This window comes from Cajanus cajan, chromosome 6 (genome assembly GCF_000230855.2).
Source record: "Cajanus cajan strain Asha chromosome 6, NIPB_CcT2T_4, whole genome shotgun sequence".
Classification (NCBI taxonomy): domain Eukaryota; kingdom Viridiplantae; phylum Streptophyta; class Magnoliopsida; order Fabales; family Fabaceae; genus Cajanus; species Cajanus cajan.
In genome coordinates, this window is record NC_138522.1 from 60,569,252 (window position 1) to 60,591,075 (window position 21,824).

Genomic DNA, 21,824 nt, shown 5'->3' on the forward strand with positions numbered 1-21,824 from the left:
TCAAAAAATTGTTAATTCAAGTATTTCGACATTTGTATTCCTTAATTAAAGATAAAGATTTGATTTCTACATTAAACATGAAGTCATGACTTTATTTTTATATTAATTGACCCAATAAAAATAAATTATACATTATTATCAAATTAAAGTGATTATGCACCAACTTATGATAAAATAATAAAAGTAAATACTTTTAATTTTTATATTCCATTCTTTGTCCGTGTCATTTTAACTTTAAAAATATTAATGTCAAAATATGATCATATATCTTAAAACAAACACTACTTAAGAAAATATGAAATAAGAAAAGTTCTAAGATTTTCGTTCAAGTGAATTTTTTTTTAAAGCATCATACTGAGAAGGTAGATTGGATGAAGAATCTTGATAGTTAATTTAATTGTGTGTAGTGTGACATTTTTCATGAGGAATCCTAATAATTTTTATGAGAAATCCTAATTATTTATGTGGTGATTCTACTGCTATATAATATTTGTTGAAGACGAGAAGTTATATCATCAATTAATTGATTCAAGTGGAGTACCATTTTACATGGGGGAAAGAGTGAAACAAGAACAATTCATTAATATAACTTACGAGAAGGACAACGTTACAAAAGTTTCACCAATAGTCAGCATTTGTAACTAGTAACAAGACATATATAAAGAATTTTACCACAAAGAAGAAATTAAATCAATTAGATTGATAAAGTTGATAAATATCTCGCCTCATAAAAAAAAAGGCGAATAAGAAAAAATAAAAAGTAATTAATCAACTTAAGGATCTTGCAATCATCGTATATATGGGAATTTATATATGTTTGACTCACTCAGTGGTGGCTTATCATTGTAACTTGATGACTATTTTTCTCATGGATTAAAACAACAAAAACAATTATCTAACTTGTCTCCTATGTACGTCTATGGATGTAAATAGCACTAAGAGAAACTCAAAGTTAACTACATAAGGTGCACATTGGCCAGACTCTCCTATATTTGTGATTTCTTGTCATTGTCATTAGCACTTGGTTTTGATTCAGTGTTGGCAGAAGCCATCAGATTGTCAAACTTCTCAGATTTTCCCAGAATAATTTCAATCTATAAAATAATGAAAAAGTCATCAAAATTACCATAATAGGTCCAAATAAAGTTGCTAGAAACTAAAACTAAAATCCACTTGGAACCCACCTTAGCCTTTTGCACCAAACGACCTTTGCTCTCATCCTTCATGCTGATTGAAGATGTCAAAACTTCTGCTTCATCCCACAATATTGATTAGGATAGCTACAATTAATCATCTTGTAATTGAGACATTAGCATAACAAGATAAATCTTACTCTTCTCAGTAGCAAGCCCATTATTCTTCAAAATCTCAGCAATTGTAACAACTGTAGTTATAGCTGTAGAGAGGTACACACTAACTTAATGAACATGAATATACAAATGTCCTCAAAACTACACATGATATGGAGTAAATAGCATAGAAAATCTTGAGTTTATAAATTAATACATTCAAAGAAGAAAGATCTTTTGATGAAAGAAAAGTTTGAGAGGAAATACCCATTCCAAGAGCAGAAAGCACAACTTCATTACGTTGTTGTATATACCTCTGTGTCAAAGGAGAAACTATTTCAATTTTAGCATTATGCACATAATCACCGGTGAACTTTCTATATGTTGTCATTTTGTTAAGAAAATACTTTTTTAGTATTAAGAATAAAAACAACAAAGCCTGTGAAAATTGTATGAGCAATTGAGATTGATAAATTATCAAAGCAACAAATTCAATGATTGCATAAAGAATAGTGTTACTTTTCTTGGTTGCAGATCTAAGCAATGAGAGCATTTAAAGAAGAGAGAGGTTAATAAATGAAAAAAATAAAGAAAAACAATGTGCATTGCTTGGATTAGGAATTAAGTAATGTAAAAGAATAAGGAAATTGAAAAAAATGATAGTACCTTGGCAAGATTGACGTAAAAGAATAGGGGTTTCTTAGTGTTGGAAACCTGAATTCTATTCTTCCTTGGGGATTCAACTTCAAGGTTACTTTTTGGGGATAGAGATGCAGTAGCTGTGGTGGGCATTGTGATTATTATTCTATTCTATTATATTCTATCCTCTGTATGTTGATTCAACAATTACAATGGTACGAATCATATAGGAAAAATAAGAGGACACATGTCGCTCTTTCAAGGGCATGTGGACGGAGTAAACACTAAATTTTGTTGGAATTCTGTTACGAGGAAAGAGAAACTCTTCATGGTCGTTATTTTTTTTACTTCATTGCCGAATATGCCCCCTCCTTCCTACTGGGCCACGTGGGCTAGGTCATCATGTAGCCCAACATAAAAAATGTTCATGGGCCCAGAAACTAAAATTAAAAGGCTTCATTGCTTCTACTTTTGTTTGCGTTACCGAGTTCTCCATATTAGCCAATATTCGTGATTTTTTTTATGCGTTTAAATCTGACAATCAGATTTCTTAAACATTTTTTTAAATCTTTATCAAACGAGTGTCTTATACAATCGTTGAGGGAAAATTAAGGCGAATATTAAAAATAAAAATATTTTCTTACACCAAACAAGTTACAAATTTTCCCTTTGTTCTAGTACATAAAAGGTGATCATAAATGTCAACAAAAAAAAGTATCATCATATATTACAAAAAGGAAACTTGTTTGTGATTAGATGTGTTATTCTGATCTTTCAAAGAAAAAATGAAAAAGTATCACATGACATGTCTAATATGAATGATTGGAGGACAAATGTTGCACGTGTTAGAAATTGTTGTTAACTTTCTCTAATTCTGATTCTGGAACTTACGTGTGCACATCGCAGCTAAAACAAAAAAAGGGACCATTTATCATTTATGCAATCGCGTCAATGTGCACTTTTCTTTCCCTAAATTAAAGAAACTTACAATGACAAGAAAAGGAATGGATCAATTGTCTCTTATGCTATAGTTTTTTTTATATATTTTAGTCCTAATCTTCAAAACGAAAGCATATATGAAACGATAGCAAAACTAGGTCCCAACATTGTAGTTGTGGTAATCTTTTTGTCAACTTTATTTGGTGTGCATTGGAGCAGCTAGGTCCTCAACATTGGTGTGGTGGTCCAAACACATAATAAAATCGGTCACAGCGTCTCTATCGTAAAGAGAAGTTGCATTGTCTCAATTAACTTAGCTTCGCTTTGATGACCCTTCCACATAAAGGCCATGTAGAGTTCTTTTCCCGCGTGGAGTGCCATATTTGATTCCTTGGAGTGCTATATTCCGTGGAGCCATAAACCCTTTTTGAATTACTTGTCATTTTCTTATGCCAATCAAATAAATCCGAAAGCCTTTTTTTAATTATTAGTCATTGTCTTTGTGATAATCCATTATGAGGTGTCCTAGCTTAGCATTTATTTGAGAATAAACATATTAGAACTATCAAATGTGTCGGTCCAGTTTGGTGTTTTTTTTTTTTTTAACGTAAGATGAAGAAGGAAAATAATAGAAAATTAAAGCGTATGTAAGATACCCCACTCGCATTATCTAGTAGTAAGTGGTGAAGTTCAATAGATGATAGTATGGCACATTCAATTCTTACAATGCAATACTAAAGTTCAGATCCAATTTTATGAAACACGTCTGCACAACTATTATCCTTCGTGAGAGTATGCTTCAGGGTAATATATACGAGAGGGATCCGTTTACTCCATAAGTAAATCTACCTAAATTTACTATGTTCAATAATTCACGTTCTACATCAAATTTGAACGATCTAACCATTGAATTTAAAGTTTTTAATGTATAAATTAAATTTGCAAATTTTTAAAAAATTAAAAATTATTTGATACTTCATTTCATTAATTCAAATTAACAAATAATCATAAAATCATTTTATACATTAATTTAAATTAATGAAATGAAGTATCAAATGGTTTTCAAATTTTTTAAAAATTTACAGACTTGATCTATACATTAAAAACTTTAAATTCAACGGTTGGATCATTCAAATTTGATGTAAAATATGAGTTATTGAATAGAATGAGTCTAGGTAGACTTACTATGGAGTAAACGGATTCATCCTCTCTCTCTTTCTCTCTCTCTATATATATATATATATATATGTGTGTGTGTGCATGTTATTTCAAAAAGAATAAGTCTCATATTATTTGGACAACTTAAGTGTTGAGTCTTTATATATCGCGGTGTTTCGAACACTTCAAAAGGGGCAAGCAAAGGGTGTTGAACTCACATACATGAAAATGGGTCTTGTAAGTCCGTTGTAGTTCAAATATGTATTATATTAAATTATTTTAATTGAGGCAAATATTATCAAAAAATAATCATTTTTTATGTTCAAATTAAGAGTTGGCTCAGTCTTTAAAATCTCGTTTGACTCTACCGAGTCTAGTGTCATATTTAGATAAAGTCTATCCAATCTATTTATGGATAAGATTTATCTCTTAATTTTTGGATGGTTTATGAGCTTTCGTAACTCTATAAATAAAGGCATCTGTAACACCATTTGAGCATTTCGAAAAATCTTTCCTCTCTTCTTACTCTCTACTCTTATGGATTCTCATTTCGTCTCTTGTCAGTTATGTTCTTCAAATTTTTTAGACGACCCTATTTTCAGGTTACCAATTTGTGAATTTGTCTAAATTAAAGAAATAAATCTTTAATATGATATGATATTTTTTATGAGTTGCTTATGTTGTGATTTAATTTAATCTATTAGCTTGTCAAGGTATATCAAATTGATTCATTTTATTTAACTCTTAAAATAAAAAGCTTATACTGGCTTGGCCTGACTCAATTGGGTAATCTATTTCAATGGCTACCGGATTGTTTCTGGCAATCTATCCAAATTATGTGTGGTATAAACTCCCAATTTTGATAATGTGATTGATTTATTATGAAGAAAGATTAGCGGATCCAAAATCATTTGTTTTTTGAGAAAATTCCAATGGCTTTTGTGATTGACATTATATAAGGAATTGGTATTTTAATTGTACGTATCGTTCCGATTAACGTCTAAATCTATTTCAGTTGAGCGATTGAGAGTGAGATTGGTTGGGCATTTGCACAAGTTGATGAAAGTTGACAATGAATGAAAATCATAATTGGTAGTTAGGTCTCCATCTTTTTTCTTGGATTGGCCTTTGCAAAATTTATCATTTTCCTAACACAATTGACTAATCATTTCATCAGTTAAGCTTCCACGTCTTGTCTTGATTACGATTCATTGTATTTAGTTTCGATAGAATTATGAATTTTTATAAATGTGGAATATATATATATATATACGTGCATAGCACAGAAAAAAATAAAATAAATAAAATGGATGAATCAAATCAACTAATCAACATTTATGGGACCAGGAAATGGGAATGCGTCATACTATATAGTCGGTGCAGAGTCATAATAAAGGATGAAAGCGAAGGATATACTCACGAGATAGATGTGTTATTATTAAATTACTTTAACAACTATTTTAGTATCAACAATATTTATTATACATAATTCAAATTTATAATATAAAATATACATATAAATATTATACTTGACTATATAAATTATATTTAAATTTATATAAATGAAATTTTTAGATATATAAATTATATTTTATATTTATAATAAAAATTATATTATAATGTAAGATTATATTTATTTATTGATAATTTATTTTTTAAATATTAAAAATTTATTTATAAATTATCATAAATAAAAATTAAATTAGATAAAGAACTTAATTATTAAAACTTTGTCAAAAATAAAATTTTAAAAATATTTAGTACAAGATAATTATTTATATTTAATATATAAGACTTTATTTATTTAAATTAAAATATCGATAATATTATAATAATAATAAATAAATAAAAAACTCTTTGTACAAATGATTTGAATGCAAAATTTACTCAAAGAAAATCAAGCATCTAACTCTTAAACTATGTTTTGCACGATAAATGCAAAAAAGTTCAATTTTATAGTACTAAATAAAACAATAATCGTCCTGAAAAAACTATAATCAAGATTGTTTTCTTATTAACATATAAAAATTAACCATAGATCCAATTTTACTATAATTGAATTTTTATTTGATTTCTGGGATAGTAAAATGACTTTTTTCCACAAAAGATGACAAAAACAATTTATTTTTACAATGATATTTGAATTAAATTAAATTAAAAAACAAAAGACACTTGGCGAATTACATGAGAAGTGTGTAACGTGTTGTACCAACCTGGCTCAAAGTCGAGCTCAATCGATCCCATCAGACGAGCTCGACCGAGGTCACTACTTAATCTAGTCCAACTAAAGTAAATATATTTAACACCGAGGTGTCACATCAGACAAGCGAGATCAGTGATACACCTCGGCACATTAACAACACCAAACACGACTCAATCGAGGATACCCCTCAGAAAATAACTATACAGCAGTTACACGGTTACTCGGAAAACCACGAAAGGTAGTGATATAAGCATTACACCAGATTGGACACACTACTAACTTATCTTCGGAGTCCTTTTTGCAGGTACCTCCAAGACGCTCGAACAAGGAGATCAGAGAGAGAGGAGACACCCCAGCGACCGATCTCATACGATCTTGGTTGGACCAGAACTAGGAAGACGACTTATCCGAGTTAAGAGTCCAACCTGATTCGTGTAAGTACATCTGGCGCTAGAAGGAGGGCTTGGTAAAAAATTTCCTTCGTCATCCTTATGGTTTCAACCCGAAGCCAAGCCAACACAGCGACGAGTACAGCTCATAGAAACACATCAAATATGGAAGACAATCCGGTTCTACGACGGTTACTCGAGCAGATAGAATTGATGCGACAGTAACATGCAGAAGCAATGGAGAATCTTTGTAAGCAACATGAAGCCGATCTCCAACAAATGCATGTTGAGCATGCTGCTTTCAGAACTCAATGGCAGCAACATCAGCCACCACACACACATCATGCCAGTCATGTCTCCCCTGCCACCGAAGAACATCATTCTTCCCCAGATCCTACTTATTCATCAAACCCAACTCGGACTCATCGTTCCGAACATACCCATATCAGTCGTCCGGTTGACGATCACCACTCGGTTCGTCGACACCCCTTTGTTGATGGAATCATGGAAGTTCCCCTTCCAACTACCTGGAAGCCGTTGAATATTGAGCGATATGATGGCACTACAGACCCCGATGAGCACATCGATGCCTATATCACTCAAATCAACCTTTACACAAACGGCGATGCCATCATGTGCCGTGTATTTCCGACTTCCCTCAAAGGCGCCGCTCTTAGTTGGTACACCCAACTGCCATCCAGATCGGTTGACAACTTCAACACCTTGGTATGACTTTTCTCCGCCCAATATGCCACTAGCAGACCACATCATATCACATCAGCCGCGCTCTCAAATTTGCGACAACAAGATGATGAGTCTTTGAGACATTTTATGGAACGTTTTGCCAACGTTTCTATAAAAATCTGAAATCTTAATTCGGAGGTCGCCCTTCATTCCATGCTTATGGCACTCAAACCTGGGCCATTTGTTGACAGTCTTTGCCGACATCAGCCGGTAAGCATGGATGAACTCAGAGCACGTACAGCTGGCTATATTCAAATGGAGGAACATGCCGAGTTTCGTAACTCTATCCGTGACAGTTTCACCACTAAGGGCGAGTCTAGTACCAGGGAAAGCTCAAAGGCTCATATTGATCAAAGATCAAAAAGACCTCGTCAATCACGAGGCCCTAGGTATGAATTTTACACACCTCTCAATGCTCCTCGTGTTAACATTTTGGAGGAAGCTAACCATGCAGATTTGATCTCTCTACCCCCATCGGCACACAATCCGGTCAACGCTGATAAGAGCAAGCATTGCCGTTATCATAGAAATCACGGACATACAACAAATGAATGCTGGAGCCTCAAAGATCAAATTGAGGAACTCATTCAAGCTGGCCAACTTGGACAATATATCCAACGCGGCCAAACTTCTCGTGGGGGCTTCCGAGGACGTGGAAGAGGACGTGGCAGATTTCCTGGCCGATATCAAGGACGATATCAGAATTATCAAGGACGATCTGAACAAAGCCATTTTCATCAAACAAACACGCGCGAGGAGAGCAAACCAAGTACAAACAGCGCTGACCCGCAGCATATGGATAAATCCTCAGAGGGAAATAACATACGTGGCGTCATCCATACCATCTCTGGAGGGTTTGCAGGAGGAGGAAGTTCTAACTCAGCCAGGAAGCGACATCTACGCATTGTCCAAAACGTCAACAATTTGCATAACTCGGGATCTAAGTCAGAAACTCCAACCCCTCCTATCATTTTCACAGATGATGACTATGAAGGTATCAGTTTGAACCAAGACGATCCAATGGTCATCTCAGTTGAGGTGGCCAATTGGGAGGTCCAAAAAATGTTGAAGCTTGACATTCCTCACAGTATGATTCAACCATACTCCGAGTCTCTCGTCGGGTTCGCAGGTGAGCGAGTTCATACTTGTGGTTTTATTGAATTACTAACTTCTTTTGGCACAGTTCAAAACTCAAGGAGAATCCTGGTGAAATATTTGCTGGTTGATGCTGCCACCTCTTATAACATCCTTATCGGGAGACCAACGTTGAATCAATTAGGAGCAGTCGTATCAACACTTCATCTAACTATGAAGTTCCCAGACACTGATGGACACATAATAGCTGTAAAGGCTAATCAAAAAATTGTAAGGAAATGCTATGCTGAAAGTTTGAAGATTACACCCCTAAATCGTCAACCCGAGGTGTCAGCTTCTCCTGTCATTGCTCACATCGGTACAAGGGAAATGGCCGACTTAGATCCCCGAATTGATATGCATGACCACCAACCTGATCCCATTGACGAGTTGATTGAGTTTCAGATTGGCAAGAAGCCCAACCAATGCACCAAGATTGGCAAACATATCGAACCTGATGTCCAAGGTAAAATCATGTCAATACTTTATGAAAATGCTGATCTTTTTGCATGGAGTAGTGCAAATATGTCTGGGATAGATCCCAATTTCATTTGTCATCGGTTAGCCATCCACAGAGAGGCACGACCTATATCTCAGAAGCAAACAAAGATTGGCGGTGAAAGAAGGGAAGCAGTCAAGGCCGAAACGCAAAAGCTTTTGAATGTCGGGTTCATCAGAGAAATCAAATACACCACTTGGTTAGCCAATGTGGTAATGGTTAAAAAATCTAATGGCAAATGGCGTATGTGCGTTGATTACACTGATTTGAATAAAGCCTGTCCAAAAGATGCTTATCCACTTCCCAGTATTGACAGATTGGTTGATGGAGCTTCAGGGTATGCCATGCTCAGTTTTCTAGATGCTTATTCAGGGTATAACCAAATTTTGATGTACCCTCCCGATGAGGAGCACACTACCTTTATCACGGAACAAGCCAATTATTGTTACCATGTCATGCCCTTTAGACTCAAGAATGCAGGAGCCACCTACCAAAGACTCGTGGGCAAGGTCTTCGCCAATCAGATCGGCCGTAATCTCGAGGTGTATGTTGACGACATGGTCATCAAGACAAAATCCCCTGATAATCATGTCCGAGATCTGGAGGAAATTTTCAAGCAAATTCGCAAGCACAACATGAGATTAAACCCGGAAAAATGTGTTTTCGGGGTTCATGGAGGCAAATTCTTGGGATTTATGATCACCTGTAGAGGAATTGAAGCAAATCCCGACAAATGTCAGGCGTTGATCAATATGAGAAGTCCAAAAAATTACAAAGAGGTGCAGAGGTTGGCAGGAAGACTTGCTTCATTATCTCGGTTTATTTCGAAGCTGGCAGAAAAGGCCAAGCCTATCTTTCATTTACTTAAAAAGCCAAAAGAATTCTGCTGGAGTGACCAATGTGAACAAGCTTTCACCAACTTCAAGCAATTCCTGTCAGCTCCCCCCATCTTATCCAAACCGACTTACCAAGCTGATCTCCTATTATACCTTGCAGTGGCTGACAATGCTATTAGCTCAACACTGGTATAAGAGAATGCCAAAACACAAACTCCCATATACTTCATCAGTCGGGTATTAGACTGTAAGTCATATGTGCAGAAATGCAAAGCCTGCCAAGAGTTCGGCAATCTACACCAGTTACCTCCGACAACTCTACATTCAATGCAGTCAGCATGGCCCTTTGCTTGGTGGGGGATTGATATCCTTGGTCCTTTTCCAGTAGCCAAAGGTCAACTAAAGTTCCTATTAGTTGGCATTGATTACTTCACAAAATGGATTGAGGCTGAAGCTTTAGCCAAGATTACTGCGCCCAATATCCAAAGATTCACGTGGAAGAAAATTATCTGTAGGTACGGTTTACCTCATGCTATAACCACCGATAATGGCAAGCAGTTTGTTGATAAAAATTTTGAGTAATTTTTGGGGCAACTCGGAATCAATCACAAAGTTACCTCGGTGGAACATCCACAAACGAATGGACAAGTTGAAGCTGCCAACAAGGTTATTCTTAGAGAACTCAGGAAAAGGCTTGGCTCGGCAAAAGGAGAATGGGTGGACGAGCTCCCTGGTATTTTATGGGCCTATCATTGCACACCACAGACCACCACTCAAGAAACCCCATACAGATTGACTTATGGATCCGATGCTATGATCTCAGTGGAGGTCGGGGAACCAAGTCACCGAAGATTAACTTTCGATGCAACTCAAAATATGGAAGCCCTAAGAACCGATCTCGACCTCATAGATGAAGCCAGAGAGGGCGCCCGAGTTCAAGAAGAGGCATGCAAACTCAGAGCATCTCGGAGATACAATTCCAAGCTTAAGCCGAGATCGTTCCGAGAAGGGGACCTTGTTTGGAGAGCTGTCAGAGACGCTAGAAAAGACATATCAGCGGGCAAATTCGCAGCTAATTGGGAATGTCCATTCTGTATCTTGGAATGTCTACAAAATGGTGCATACAGACTCATAGAGTTGGGTGGCAAAGTTATCCCAAGAACTTGGAATGCTACTTATCTGAAATTTTATTATAGTTGAAATGTTGTAAACCCAGGTATTGTACTCTTTTTCCTACTTCAGTCTTTTTTCCCAATAAAAAAGAAAGGGTTTTGGCTGAAGAGGTTTTAACGAGGCATGCCTGAGGAAGTAGGAGAGATGTATTTGATTTCCAATCTTATAATATACATTATACATCATCTCTTCTCTTACCTTAATTCTTTCTCTTTTTATTCTACTTCACTGTTAGCATTTCTGTCTCCGAAATTACTTGAAATTATTACTTGCAATTAATCCAATGTTAACAAAATTGGCCAAATTTGAGCCTACTAATTAATGAAATTGGCCAAGTTTGAGCCTAATAATTATTGAAATTGGCCAAATTTGAGCCTACTAATTAATGAAATTGGCCAAGTTTGAGCCTAATAATTATTGAAATTGGCCAAATTTGAGCCTACTAATTAATGAAATTGGCCAAGTTTGAGCCTTATACTTAATGAACTTGGCCAAGATTGAGCCAATGGTAACGGCCAAGTTTTAGCCAATGTTAACAAATTTGGCCAAGTTTGAGCCAATGTTAGCGAAATTGGCCAAGTATGAGCCAATGTTAACAAAATTGGCCAAGTTTGAGCCTTATACTTAATGAACTTGGCCAAGATTGAGCCAATGGTAACGGCCAAGTTTGAGCCAATGTTAACAAAATTGGCCAAGTTTGAGCCAATGTTAGCGAAATTGGTCAAGTATGAGCCAATGTTAACAAACTTGGCCAAATCTACAACGCAGTTAATAAAATTCACCCAGATTCAAATTTCTTATGGTTACGCAAGTCATGATATACGTTTTATATAACTTATCCTACTTCACACCACATTTGCTAACAACTAATAGCTTGCAAAAATTTTATCTATCTGTAGAGAACTTAAACAGAAATCAAATGTTGCCACTGATATATTAATTCTAGTAATTCGCTTCTAAAGAAGCCCAATGTACTTCACATAAAACAATACCAAAACAATACCAAAACAAAACATTATCAAAACGTAGCCCATGCAAGGCGCTACTACAATTTTTTATCATCTCAGTCTTCACTGCTCATGTCATCAGGCAACTCATCTTCATTGATCAGTCTCCCTTCCCATACATCCTTGTGGACATCTAATTCACAGAGATTGATTTCTGGAGACACTACCTTAATTTGACGAAGAGCCTTGGCAAACCCTTTCCTATGCTCAGCCATTACGTGCAACTCCAGGGTCTCCAGCTCTTTGCTCAACTTGATATTCTTCTTATCCAACTCTGCAGCTTTTTCCACATCGGCAGCTATCACTTCCTGGCAAGCTTTATTCTGCTCCTTCAATCTTTGCAACTCCTCTTGCAATTCCGAGGTCAGACGACTTTGTTCCTCCAACTTCATCCTCAGCTCAACATTTTCCTTTTCCTTCTGACTACTTTCTTCAATTTTTGTTCTCAACTCCGCATTCTTTTTTTCTTTTTGCTCTTTCTCTTCCTCCAAACTTTTCACCTTATTTAAAAGTTCTTCTACCTTTGCTGAGTAAGATTTGTTGGAGCGCAGTGATATTTCAAACGCCTTGTTGGTTTCAGTGAATTTTCCTTTCACATCATCCAACTCAGCACTCAATGATCCAACCTTTATATTCTCCATCTTCAGTTTATCCATTTGCTCTATATTTTTCTTCCACCTCCTCTTCCAGTGATCCACCACTACAATTGATCTTTGCAAAAACACTTCCACCGAATCTAATCCATCAACAGGACCCACCTTCTCGATTAACGCCTTATCGGCAATGTGCGCACGATCCGCTTTATAAAATGCATCTGCTGTTAACTTCGCACTCCAGAATGAGGTGACATCTGGAGACATACTCACATGATCTAATCTCTCTAATGGATGATTAGAATCATATCTTTGGTGTAGTGTCCGAGGTCGGCTTGTTTGACCACCTTGGGATGATCCTCCTTGCGGCAGTGGGGACGAAAAGCCGAGTTGCGCAATTGCCTTTTGAAGTTCCGACATTGACTCGTCCGAGGAGATCGAATTGGTCATCTCTTTTGACTTCACTACCTGCAAGGCACAACGTAAATCTCTTCAGTATATCTTATTTTCATCATTATAATGATTTTATTTTCAAAAAGAACATGAAGCCACTTACTGTATCTTCATCAAGAATCACCACTGTTGGATTCTTTCCCTTTTGCTGACCAGCGTCCGATGTTGAGCAACTCGGAATGGTCACATTCGCAACAATTGGACGACCGTCCGATGTTGAGGAACTCGGCCTGGTCACGTTTGCAACGATTGGACGGCCTGATTCCCCGATCGAATGGCTTAAATGAGCATCTTTTTCTCCTACACTAATTTCGGTGTGAGCCAACTTCGGACGACTCGTGTCCACATCTTTATCACCAACTCGTTGCTTTTTTTCTTTGTCTCCAACTTCTCTTTTTCCTTTATGCCTTCCACGTTAATAACGTCTAATTCCTTTGCCCCATGTTTGGCTTTCAACTCTCGCCATTTACTCCTTCCCACGATACCTGCACATTATAACAATACATAATACATTCAGCTACGCATATACTTTTAATCAAGTTTAGATGTTATTTTCTTATACTTACTCTCTAAATCCTCTTGCGGATTTTTTGACCCCGCAAGTAACAGGATAGCTTTGCTTTCTAGGGGCCGAGTTAGCCCTTCCAATCTCTCTATATTCTTCTTTTCTTCCGCCGACAATACTAAACCTTCTGACCTAGAGAATCTTATAGGTTCTGATTGCCAACTCAGCGAAAATTTCGGTTCACCATTTGAGTGGAAAATTGAGTCCGAGTTCGCATCATCATGCACACATTGCACTTTAAAAAATTCTTCTTTGAAAATTTTATATGATTGGGAAAAGATTTGCAAAAACCCCCCATTCGAGCTCCCACTCAGCGATATCCACCCAAAGGGTGGCTCCCCTAATTTCAACTGATAAAAGTGCATAAAAGTTCCCAAACTCGGATTCATCCCCATTACCGAGCACAAAATTTGAAAAGCACGCAGGAATCCCCAGCTATTGGGATGTAATTGACTTGGCGCTACATTAATCTTTTTTAGGAACTCACACTCAAACGGGGTGAAGGGGATTACTACTCCCAAATCCTTGAACACACATTGATACATATATATATACAAAGGAGATGTCGGTACCTTGAAAAATATACGTTCCTCTGTGGAACACGGTTCAATTGAAAGATTTTCTAGGTATGGAGGGAGGCAAAATTTCAGTTTATGTTGTAACACACTCGCCTCCATCTCCCCTCTCACCCTGCTCTCATACTTACCTACATCCCCTCTCACCCATTCATAACCAGTAACCATGATTTTTGGGTGAGAATCTTTCCTGTTGTTCCCACCCCTCTTTGGCACACTCGCTTCACCTCTTTTACTATCGGTGCCTTTACCTTTCGCCTTACCCATCCTCCCAAACCCTTTTCCAACCAAATCACAACAAAAAGTTCAAAAGAATAACGCTTGATACCTGGAATCCGTGGGCTCTTGAGGACCTCTAACCCTTGAATATCCTATTCTCTGCAATCCACCTTCCCTTGTATATATATATACTATCACACCCTTTCATTATCCCATGGAGAGCCGCCACTCTCCATTCACACTTTTCATGTGGCTCTAAAACCCGCACCTTAAATGCCCTGCCCCATCACACTTAATACTTATGATTACGCGCCGTACCCGTTCACGTTTCCCTATGCTACAGCTGTTGGCCTTCTAACGTTACACTTCCCGCTTCACTACACGTGTAACTCTTCAACTCGTACAGCCATACCTCTTTATGCGGCCTCCCATCTCGGACGTTCAACGTCCTATACTTGGTTTTGTCAGCTCTTTCATTCTCCCATCATTCAGAGCTTGGGGGGCTTATGTACCAACCTGGCTCAAAGCCGAGCTCAACCGAGCCCATCAGACAAGCTCGACCGAGGTCACTACTTGGTCTAGTCCAACTAAAGTAAATATATTTAACGCCGAGGTGTCACATCAGACAAGCAAGATCGGTGATACACCTCGGCACATTAACAACACCAAACACGACTCAACCGAGGATACCCCTCAGAAAATAACCATACAGCAGTTACACGGTTACTCGGAAAACCACGAAAGGTAGTGATATAAGCATTACACCAGATTGGACACACTACTAACTTAATTTTCGCGTGGCTCTAAAACCCGCGCCTTAAATGCCCTGCCCCATCACACTTAATACTTATGATCACGCGCCGTACCCGTTCGCGTTTCCCTATGCTACAGCTGTTGGCCTTCTAACATTACACTTCCCGCTTCACTACACGTGTAACTTTTCAACTCGTACAACCATACCTCTTTATGCGGCCTCCCATCTCGGACGTTCAACTACCTATACTTGGTTTTGTCAGCTCTTTCATTCTCCCATCATTCAGAGCTTGGGGGGCTTATGTACCAACCTGACTCAAAGCCGAGCTCAACCGAGCCCATCAGACAAGCTCGACCGAGGTCACTACTTGGTCTAGTCCAACTAAAGTAAATATATTCAACGTCGAGGTGTCACATCAGACAAGCGAGATCGATGATACACCTCGGCACATTAACAACACCAAACACGACTCAACCGAGGATACCCCTCAGAAAATAACCATACAGCAGTTACACGGTTACTCGGAAAACCACGAAAGGTAGTGATATAAGCATTACACCAGATTGGACACACTACTAACTTAATCTTCAGAGTCCTTTTTGCAGGTACCTCCAAGACCCTCGAACAAGGAGATCAGAGAGAGAGAAGACACCCCAACGACCGATCTCATACGATCTTGGCAGGACCAAAACCAGGAAGACGACTTATCCGAGTTAGGAGTCCAACCTGATTCGTGTAAGTACACATGTAATACATTTTTTTTACAAACACGAGTTCATGCATTTTTATAATTGCTTTTACATTTTCATAAAATGTACCCATTTTTTATACACAAAATGTTTGATTAAAATATGCATAGTATTTAATCAAACAAACATAAACCACTAGAGTCAATTTTAAATATGAGAAATTAAGATAGTATACACAACATTTTAGTTTCAAACTATATTTTTGTCATTGATATTTTTATAGATAAGAAAAATTACACAGACAAGTTATTAAATACACATTTGTACACTTCAATCTTTATTTACTAACTTTAAACTAGTGCATGACAAAATAAAATTTAATTTAGTGATCTGATCTTATTACGGTGATATTAGCTAAATTAGTACTAATACTAAACACTTTTTACTTAAAATGTTATCACTTAAACAGGAGAGAAGTTAAAAACAAACTTAATTTCAGAAAAATAACAACAAAATATGACTATTTTGTACAAAATCACATACAAAACTGTTAAAAACGAATTTGAACGTCTTCCTTAACATGCTATTAATAGCCTCTCGAGATTACTCTCTCTTGAAATTATTTAAAATTTTAAACTTGCATTTTCGTCCCATCATCGATCTATTTGAACGAGTGTTTCTCACGTTGCATGAACGTATAATTTGTTCAAGAGAGGAGAGGAAAGTGTCGGTTGAGGTAGAAAATTCATTTGAAAATTGAAGTGTTCATAGTATCAATTTTTATATATAAATTAAAGTGTTGAATTAGAATAACAAATTAAAGCCTACATTTTCATTCCTTCACGTAATCATGAACAGAAAATAATAGTAATGGTGCCGTCGGCATGGACGATTAATGAACCATACACGAATTAGGAGGTTGGGAACACACGACCCCCCATAGCCTTATAAAACAACATAATTAAAATCTATGTATGCAAATCAAATCAAACTCCATCTATATGCGGTGGGTATTTCCTTTCATTAAAAAAACATATAAAGTTAATAATTAAGAGAAAAAATATTCCCATATATCTCCCCTATAATTACTCCCACATATATAACACGTAAATTTGTTGTTACACATTGACCATTGTTTGTTGACGAGGAAAAAAATGAAGGGGAATTAATGTCCTAAAGTCACTAACAAAATGAAGGTTATATAACTAGCCCTACAGAAATATAGGAGGTCCCATTTGATGATAAATAAATTAATTAAGTAAAATGAACAAGAGCCTAATTCACGTGTACGACTTTGACTGATTTGTTTTGGACTTTGCTTGTTATCTCTGTCTAAATTATAATGATGACAGCATTATGATGTATCTTAAAACAATAAATTAATCCAGTTAATCAATTGTGCTGACGCTAATGACCAAAGAACAAAGGTTTGTGTGTTAATTAGAAAAACCCTAAACCCTAAACTTTTCTAAATGAACGGTGCTATCTTTTTGACTTTGCAAAAGGCTTGGAAAGGGGAGAAATTGGGAGGTTGGAACTTTGAGTAATTGCAAGGAAAAAAAAAAAAAAAAAAAAAGCAAGAACAAAAGTTGTACTAGGATTAATGATTTCCTCTGAGTAGGCTTCAGTGTTATCTTAAATTTATTTTTTTAATTTTTATTTTTTGACATTCATCTTTGTATTGTGTTTATATTCATAGTTAAATATATTTTTGTTCTCCCTAAATTGACTCAATTAATTTTTAGTCATTTAATTTTTTTCTATCTTTAATCTTTTAAATTTATATAATACTTGTTTTATTTTATTTTTTTAACGTTGTTAATTTTTTCTATTAAAAATAAATCATATTGGCATCCTAGTCATTAACTTTATATGACATTTAAAATTATTTTTTAATTTAAGAATAATTAATTATTTTAAAATTAAGTGTAAGAGTAAATTAATTTTATACTTAAAATTTTTCACTATTAACCACAAATCACATACCTAGGTATGGAGGTTCGCATAGTGATTTATTTTGCCTTTTAGTTTTTCTTCGATTTGCTATATATTTTTGTTTGTCTGTCAATTTTTCTTCTTTTTTGTGTTAGCTTCTGATTTGAATGTGATATATTTTCATTTATTTGTTTTGTCTTCTTTTTCGTGGAGAACACTCAAGCTAACTCTCTTCTCAATTGAATCTCTCTCTTTTTTTTTTTTCAACTTGCTTTCTTCATTCATTCGTTGCCTACCAGACAAATTCCTAAGATGTCAGCTCAATTCCCAAAATACATGAAATATATATATCACACCAACAAGTTGCAAGGTTGAAGCATAAATTCCATCTCATTAATTCATTCATTCCCATTGTAACATAAAGGAAATGTCATGGAAACTATAAGAAAAAGTTAAATTTTCGACGGATAATTTCCCACGGATAAAAATCTGTCGGAAATTTCTCACGGATTCAGATTCGTCAAAAATTTCTAACGGAATTTTCGACGAAATTTTAACTGATGGAATTTCTGACGGAATTTCCGACGGATTTAAATCCGTCTGAAATTTCTGACAGAATTTTCCACGGATTTAAATTCGTCTGAAATTTGCGACGGAATTTCCCACGAATTTAAATCCGTATGAAATTATTAAATAAAATATAAGCTAATTATTTTTCAAATGCAAGCAATCCTGATCCCATCGCTACACACAACAATGCACTATATAATATTTTCATTATTATATGAGTGTTTTCAAAATATAAATATATTGTAATGAATAAGATAAATATAAATTAGAGTGAGTGAGGTATGACTTACCTATATATAATTATATGTTTAATTAGGTTATTATAAATTATAAACTAATTAGCGTAAATGTGTTTTTTTTTTACTTATCTTGAAAAATACCAACACATGACGTTTAAATTTAAGAATAACATATCTTTTCTTTAATTTTTAAAAATTACTCATCTCTTTGAAAATAACGTTATTAATTAAATAAGGGGGAAAAAAAGTTAAATTATGTTCTGCAAATCATATATATGTATCTATCATTTATTTCTAAATTACATCCAATACTATGTTATTTTCATGAAAACTTTCATTGATCTTCAATTTTGAAAATAAGATTTTTTTCAATTCATTTTTAAAATTATTACTTAAATTTAACATATTTTTTAAATCACAGTGTGCATGATATTTAAAATAAATTTCAAAAAAGTTGAAATAATGAAATAAGATATCAAATCTCATTTAATTATTGATATTTGTATTAATAAATTATTTTCTCTTAATAGTATATAAATAGTATTATCTTATATAAGTAGTTGTATGTGCGACTTAAATAAATAAATAAGAAAATTAATACTCACTTAAAAATTTGAGAAGAGATATGTATGACTTTATTAAGAAAAACTTCAAGTAGGGGTTAATGGAATTTTTTCTAGATTAAATCTTCTTTATTTAAAACTTAAAACATTAAAGTTAAAATAATTACACTAAATAATTATTTATTTTTTCCTAATAACTGATTGATTTAAAAATATCTCTTTAAGTTGTAGTAATTTCTTAAATTTACATTTTATTGATTTCTGAATTTTATATTTAAGTAAATCAGTAAAATACAAAGTAACGAGTATAAATATGAGTATTTAAAATTTCAATGAATCTATATATAGAAAGTAGAGATAAAGACAGAGAAAATGAATGGAAGAAAAATAGTTAAATATATAGTTGTTTGATTATCTATAGTAATAGATAAAGGGAAATATACGTCATCTTGTAACTGATTTTGTCTATAAAAAAATTATGTCATATAAAACTAATAGAGATTTAGATACTAACTTGGCTTACAACAAAGTCAATGGTATCAAAGAAAGGATTTAAATCATATACTATACAAATTTAGAGGATTAAAAGTAAGAAATTTGTTTTTGAGAAACTAAAAACAAATGACATCAAATTTTGTAGGATTAAAAATATATTTAATTCCTATATTTAAATTAGTAGATTGAGACAACTTATTAGTGGGATGATTTACAATATGATTATGCAGGATTGGCCCAACATATTACTAGGCTTAAAATAAATTTCAAGGTGATTTTTTTAATTAATAATAATATATTTAATAAAAAATTAAAAATATTTTAGAGATAGACCTTAAAAAAATTATATTCTCATATCTTTTATAAATAGACCTTTTAAAGTAAATTTTTTAAAATGTAAAAAAAATGTTATAAAAATTTGAAATAAAATAGACCTTTTAAGTGTGTAAAAATGAGAATGAAAATAAAAATGAGAGAGAGAAGAAAAAAGAAACAGAAGGAAAGAAAAGAAAAGAGAAGTTAATTAAGAAAAGGAAAATAAATGAGAATTTTGTAAAGTATTTAATAGGAGAATCATTAAAGTTAATCATCTGGTTGTAGAGAGTTAGATATTAAATATAAGATTTTAGGATTGAAACTTGTTGACGTTATTATAATTTAATAGATAAAAAATTTAATAAGAAAAAATTGAATGAAAAGAAAAATATATATTTTCTATTGCATGAAAAGCAAAAGAAAAGAGATACACAAATTGAATGACATAATTATCAGTAAAAAAAAAAAGTATGAGAAAATAAAAACAATATAGTCTTTCTGCATCTTAAATAGTATTTTTCTTCCCTTTAAGAAGAAGGCTTTCATACTTTGCTTTATTGGTGATAAAAGAACATACTTTTCTATCCTCTCTTCATTCCCACGTCTGTCCTCTTTCTAGGGAAAAAAATACCATAAAAGTTTTAGTTAAAAGAATAAAAAATAAAACTATTATTATTTCATCCCATTATAATTTTTAACAAAAATAATTATTAATGTGTTAAATTAGTAAAACTATATATATAATTCAAAACCATAAATTATGGGCCAAAACATTACAGAAATGAAGTATTGCACTTGCACATAATTGATTAAATTCTCTACCACCTTCTACTTGAACTTTCACATTAATACCAAATAAATACCCCGACCATGAGTAAGTGCAGAGTACTGATGAACTTTATGAATTTGAAATGGATAATCAGAAAGATATAAACTTTTACCCTCCTTGGCAGCTTCAAATTCAAAAAGGTATAATGGCGCTTTAGTTATTCAAAATTATAGCAAACCTAGCTAGCAAATAGCAATGGTAATTAAGAACTGATCGCAAATTAAAATAAGCATCTAAATAGAAACTCGCCAACCTATCTATATATAGGTTAAGTTTACAATGTCTATCTCTACCATCTCTTTCAACCCTAATGGTTGAAAATATGTCTTTGTCAAATAACTCCTATTACTAAAAACAAACGCATGAAATAGATACACAAATACGCGCCGTTCAACAATTTAAATTAATCAATCTATCCACTTTTAGATCATAGGCTTTTATTTATATACTTATTACCCCTTGATTCGACAAAAAATAAAAATTATGGTTACTTTGCATTAATGCAAAAACGGCTGATATATGAAGATTTCAATTTTGAATTAATTACGTTTTCTTTATGAATTAAATTATACACATTTTAATTGTCAGTAATCAATCAGTGGAATGTTACATGGTGTGGGAAATTCAAGTGTACAAGTTGTTGCAAAACAAATCAAGTGACAGAGAAACAAACAAATCATATTCAAGTAATTAATTAGGTTAATGTGCATTTTCTTAAATCTAAAGTAAAGCTTTCTAATGTTGATATGTACGCAGGCACGTCTTTTTCTATAGATAATACTTAAACGTATATGTTATAATGTTACTGACGTTAAATCTTGAGCTTAGTGGCAAGGCTATGTCTGGAATACGATGCTTAATTAAGCAATGCACAAATCATTCAATTAAGTTGTTACCCTGTATACCTCACTCGGAATGACGGAGAGAGAGAAAATGAGAGAAATAGAATCCATACATGTCCATCACATTATATATTATTCATGAGTGGCATTAATTAATATATAATACGTTTAACCCATG

At 34.2% G+C, this 21,824-nt stretch overlaps 1 protein-coding gene across 1 annotated transcript; it reads right to left on the reverse strand.

The window, feature by feature from the left end:
- Positions 1 to 764: 764 nt before the first annotated feature.
- Positions 765 to 2,130, reverse strand: DAN1 (Alba DNA/RNA-binding protein). Its single transcript, XM_020356189.3, has 5 exons — positions 1,956 to 2,130; positions 1,557 to 1,605; positions 1,334 to 1,396; positions 1,185 to 1,249; positions 765 to 1,094 (listed from the first exon to the last, which is right to left on the reverse strand). Exons 1-5 carry the CDS (start codon positions 2,079 to 2,081, stop codon positions 987 to 989), a joined length of 411 nt encoding a protein of 136 aa, XP_020211778.1. The 5' UTR covers positions 2,082 to 2,130; the 3' UTR covers positions 765 to 986.
- Positions 2,131 to 21,824: the final 19,694 nt, after the last annotated feature.

Excerpts from the sequence above, each read along its gene's own strand:
- DAN1 (XM_020356189.3), bottom strand. The coding sequence starts at position 2,081 with ATGCCCACCACAGCTACTGCATCTCTATCCCCAAAAAGTAACCTTGAA. Across the intron at positions 1,606-1,955 it reads TTTACGTCAATCTTGCCAAG|AGGTATATACAACAACGTAA; the intron begins GTACTATCATTT and ends CCTTTGACACAG. Across the intron at positions 1,397-1,556 it reads GCTTTCTGCTCTTGGAATGG|CTATAACTACAGTTGTTACA; the intron begins GTATTTCCTCTC and ends ACCTCTCTACAG.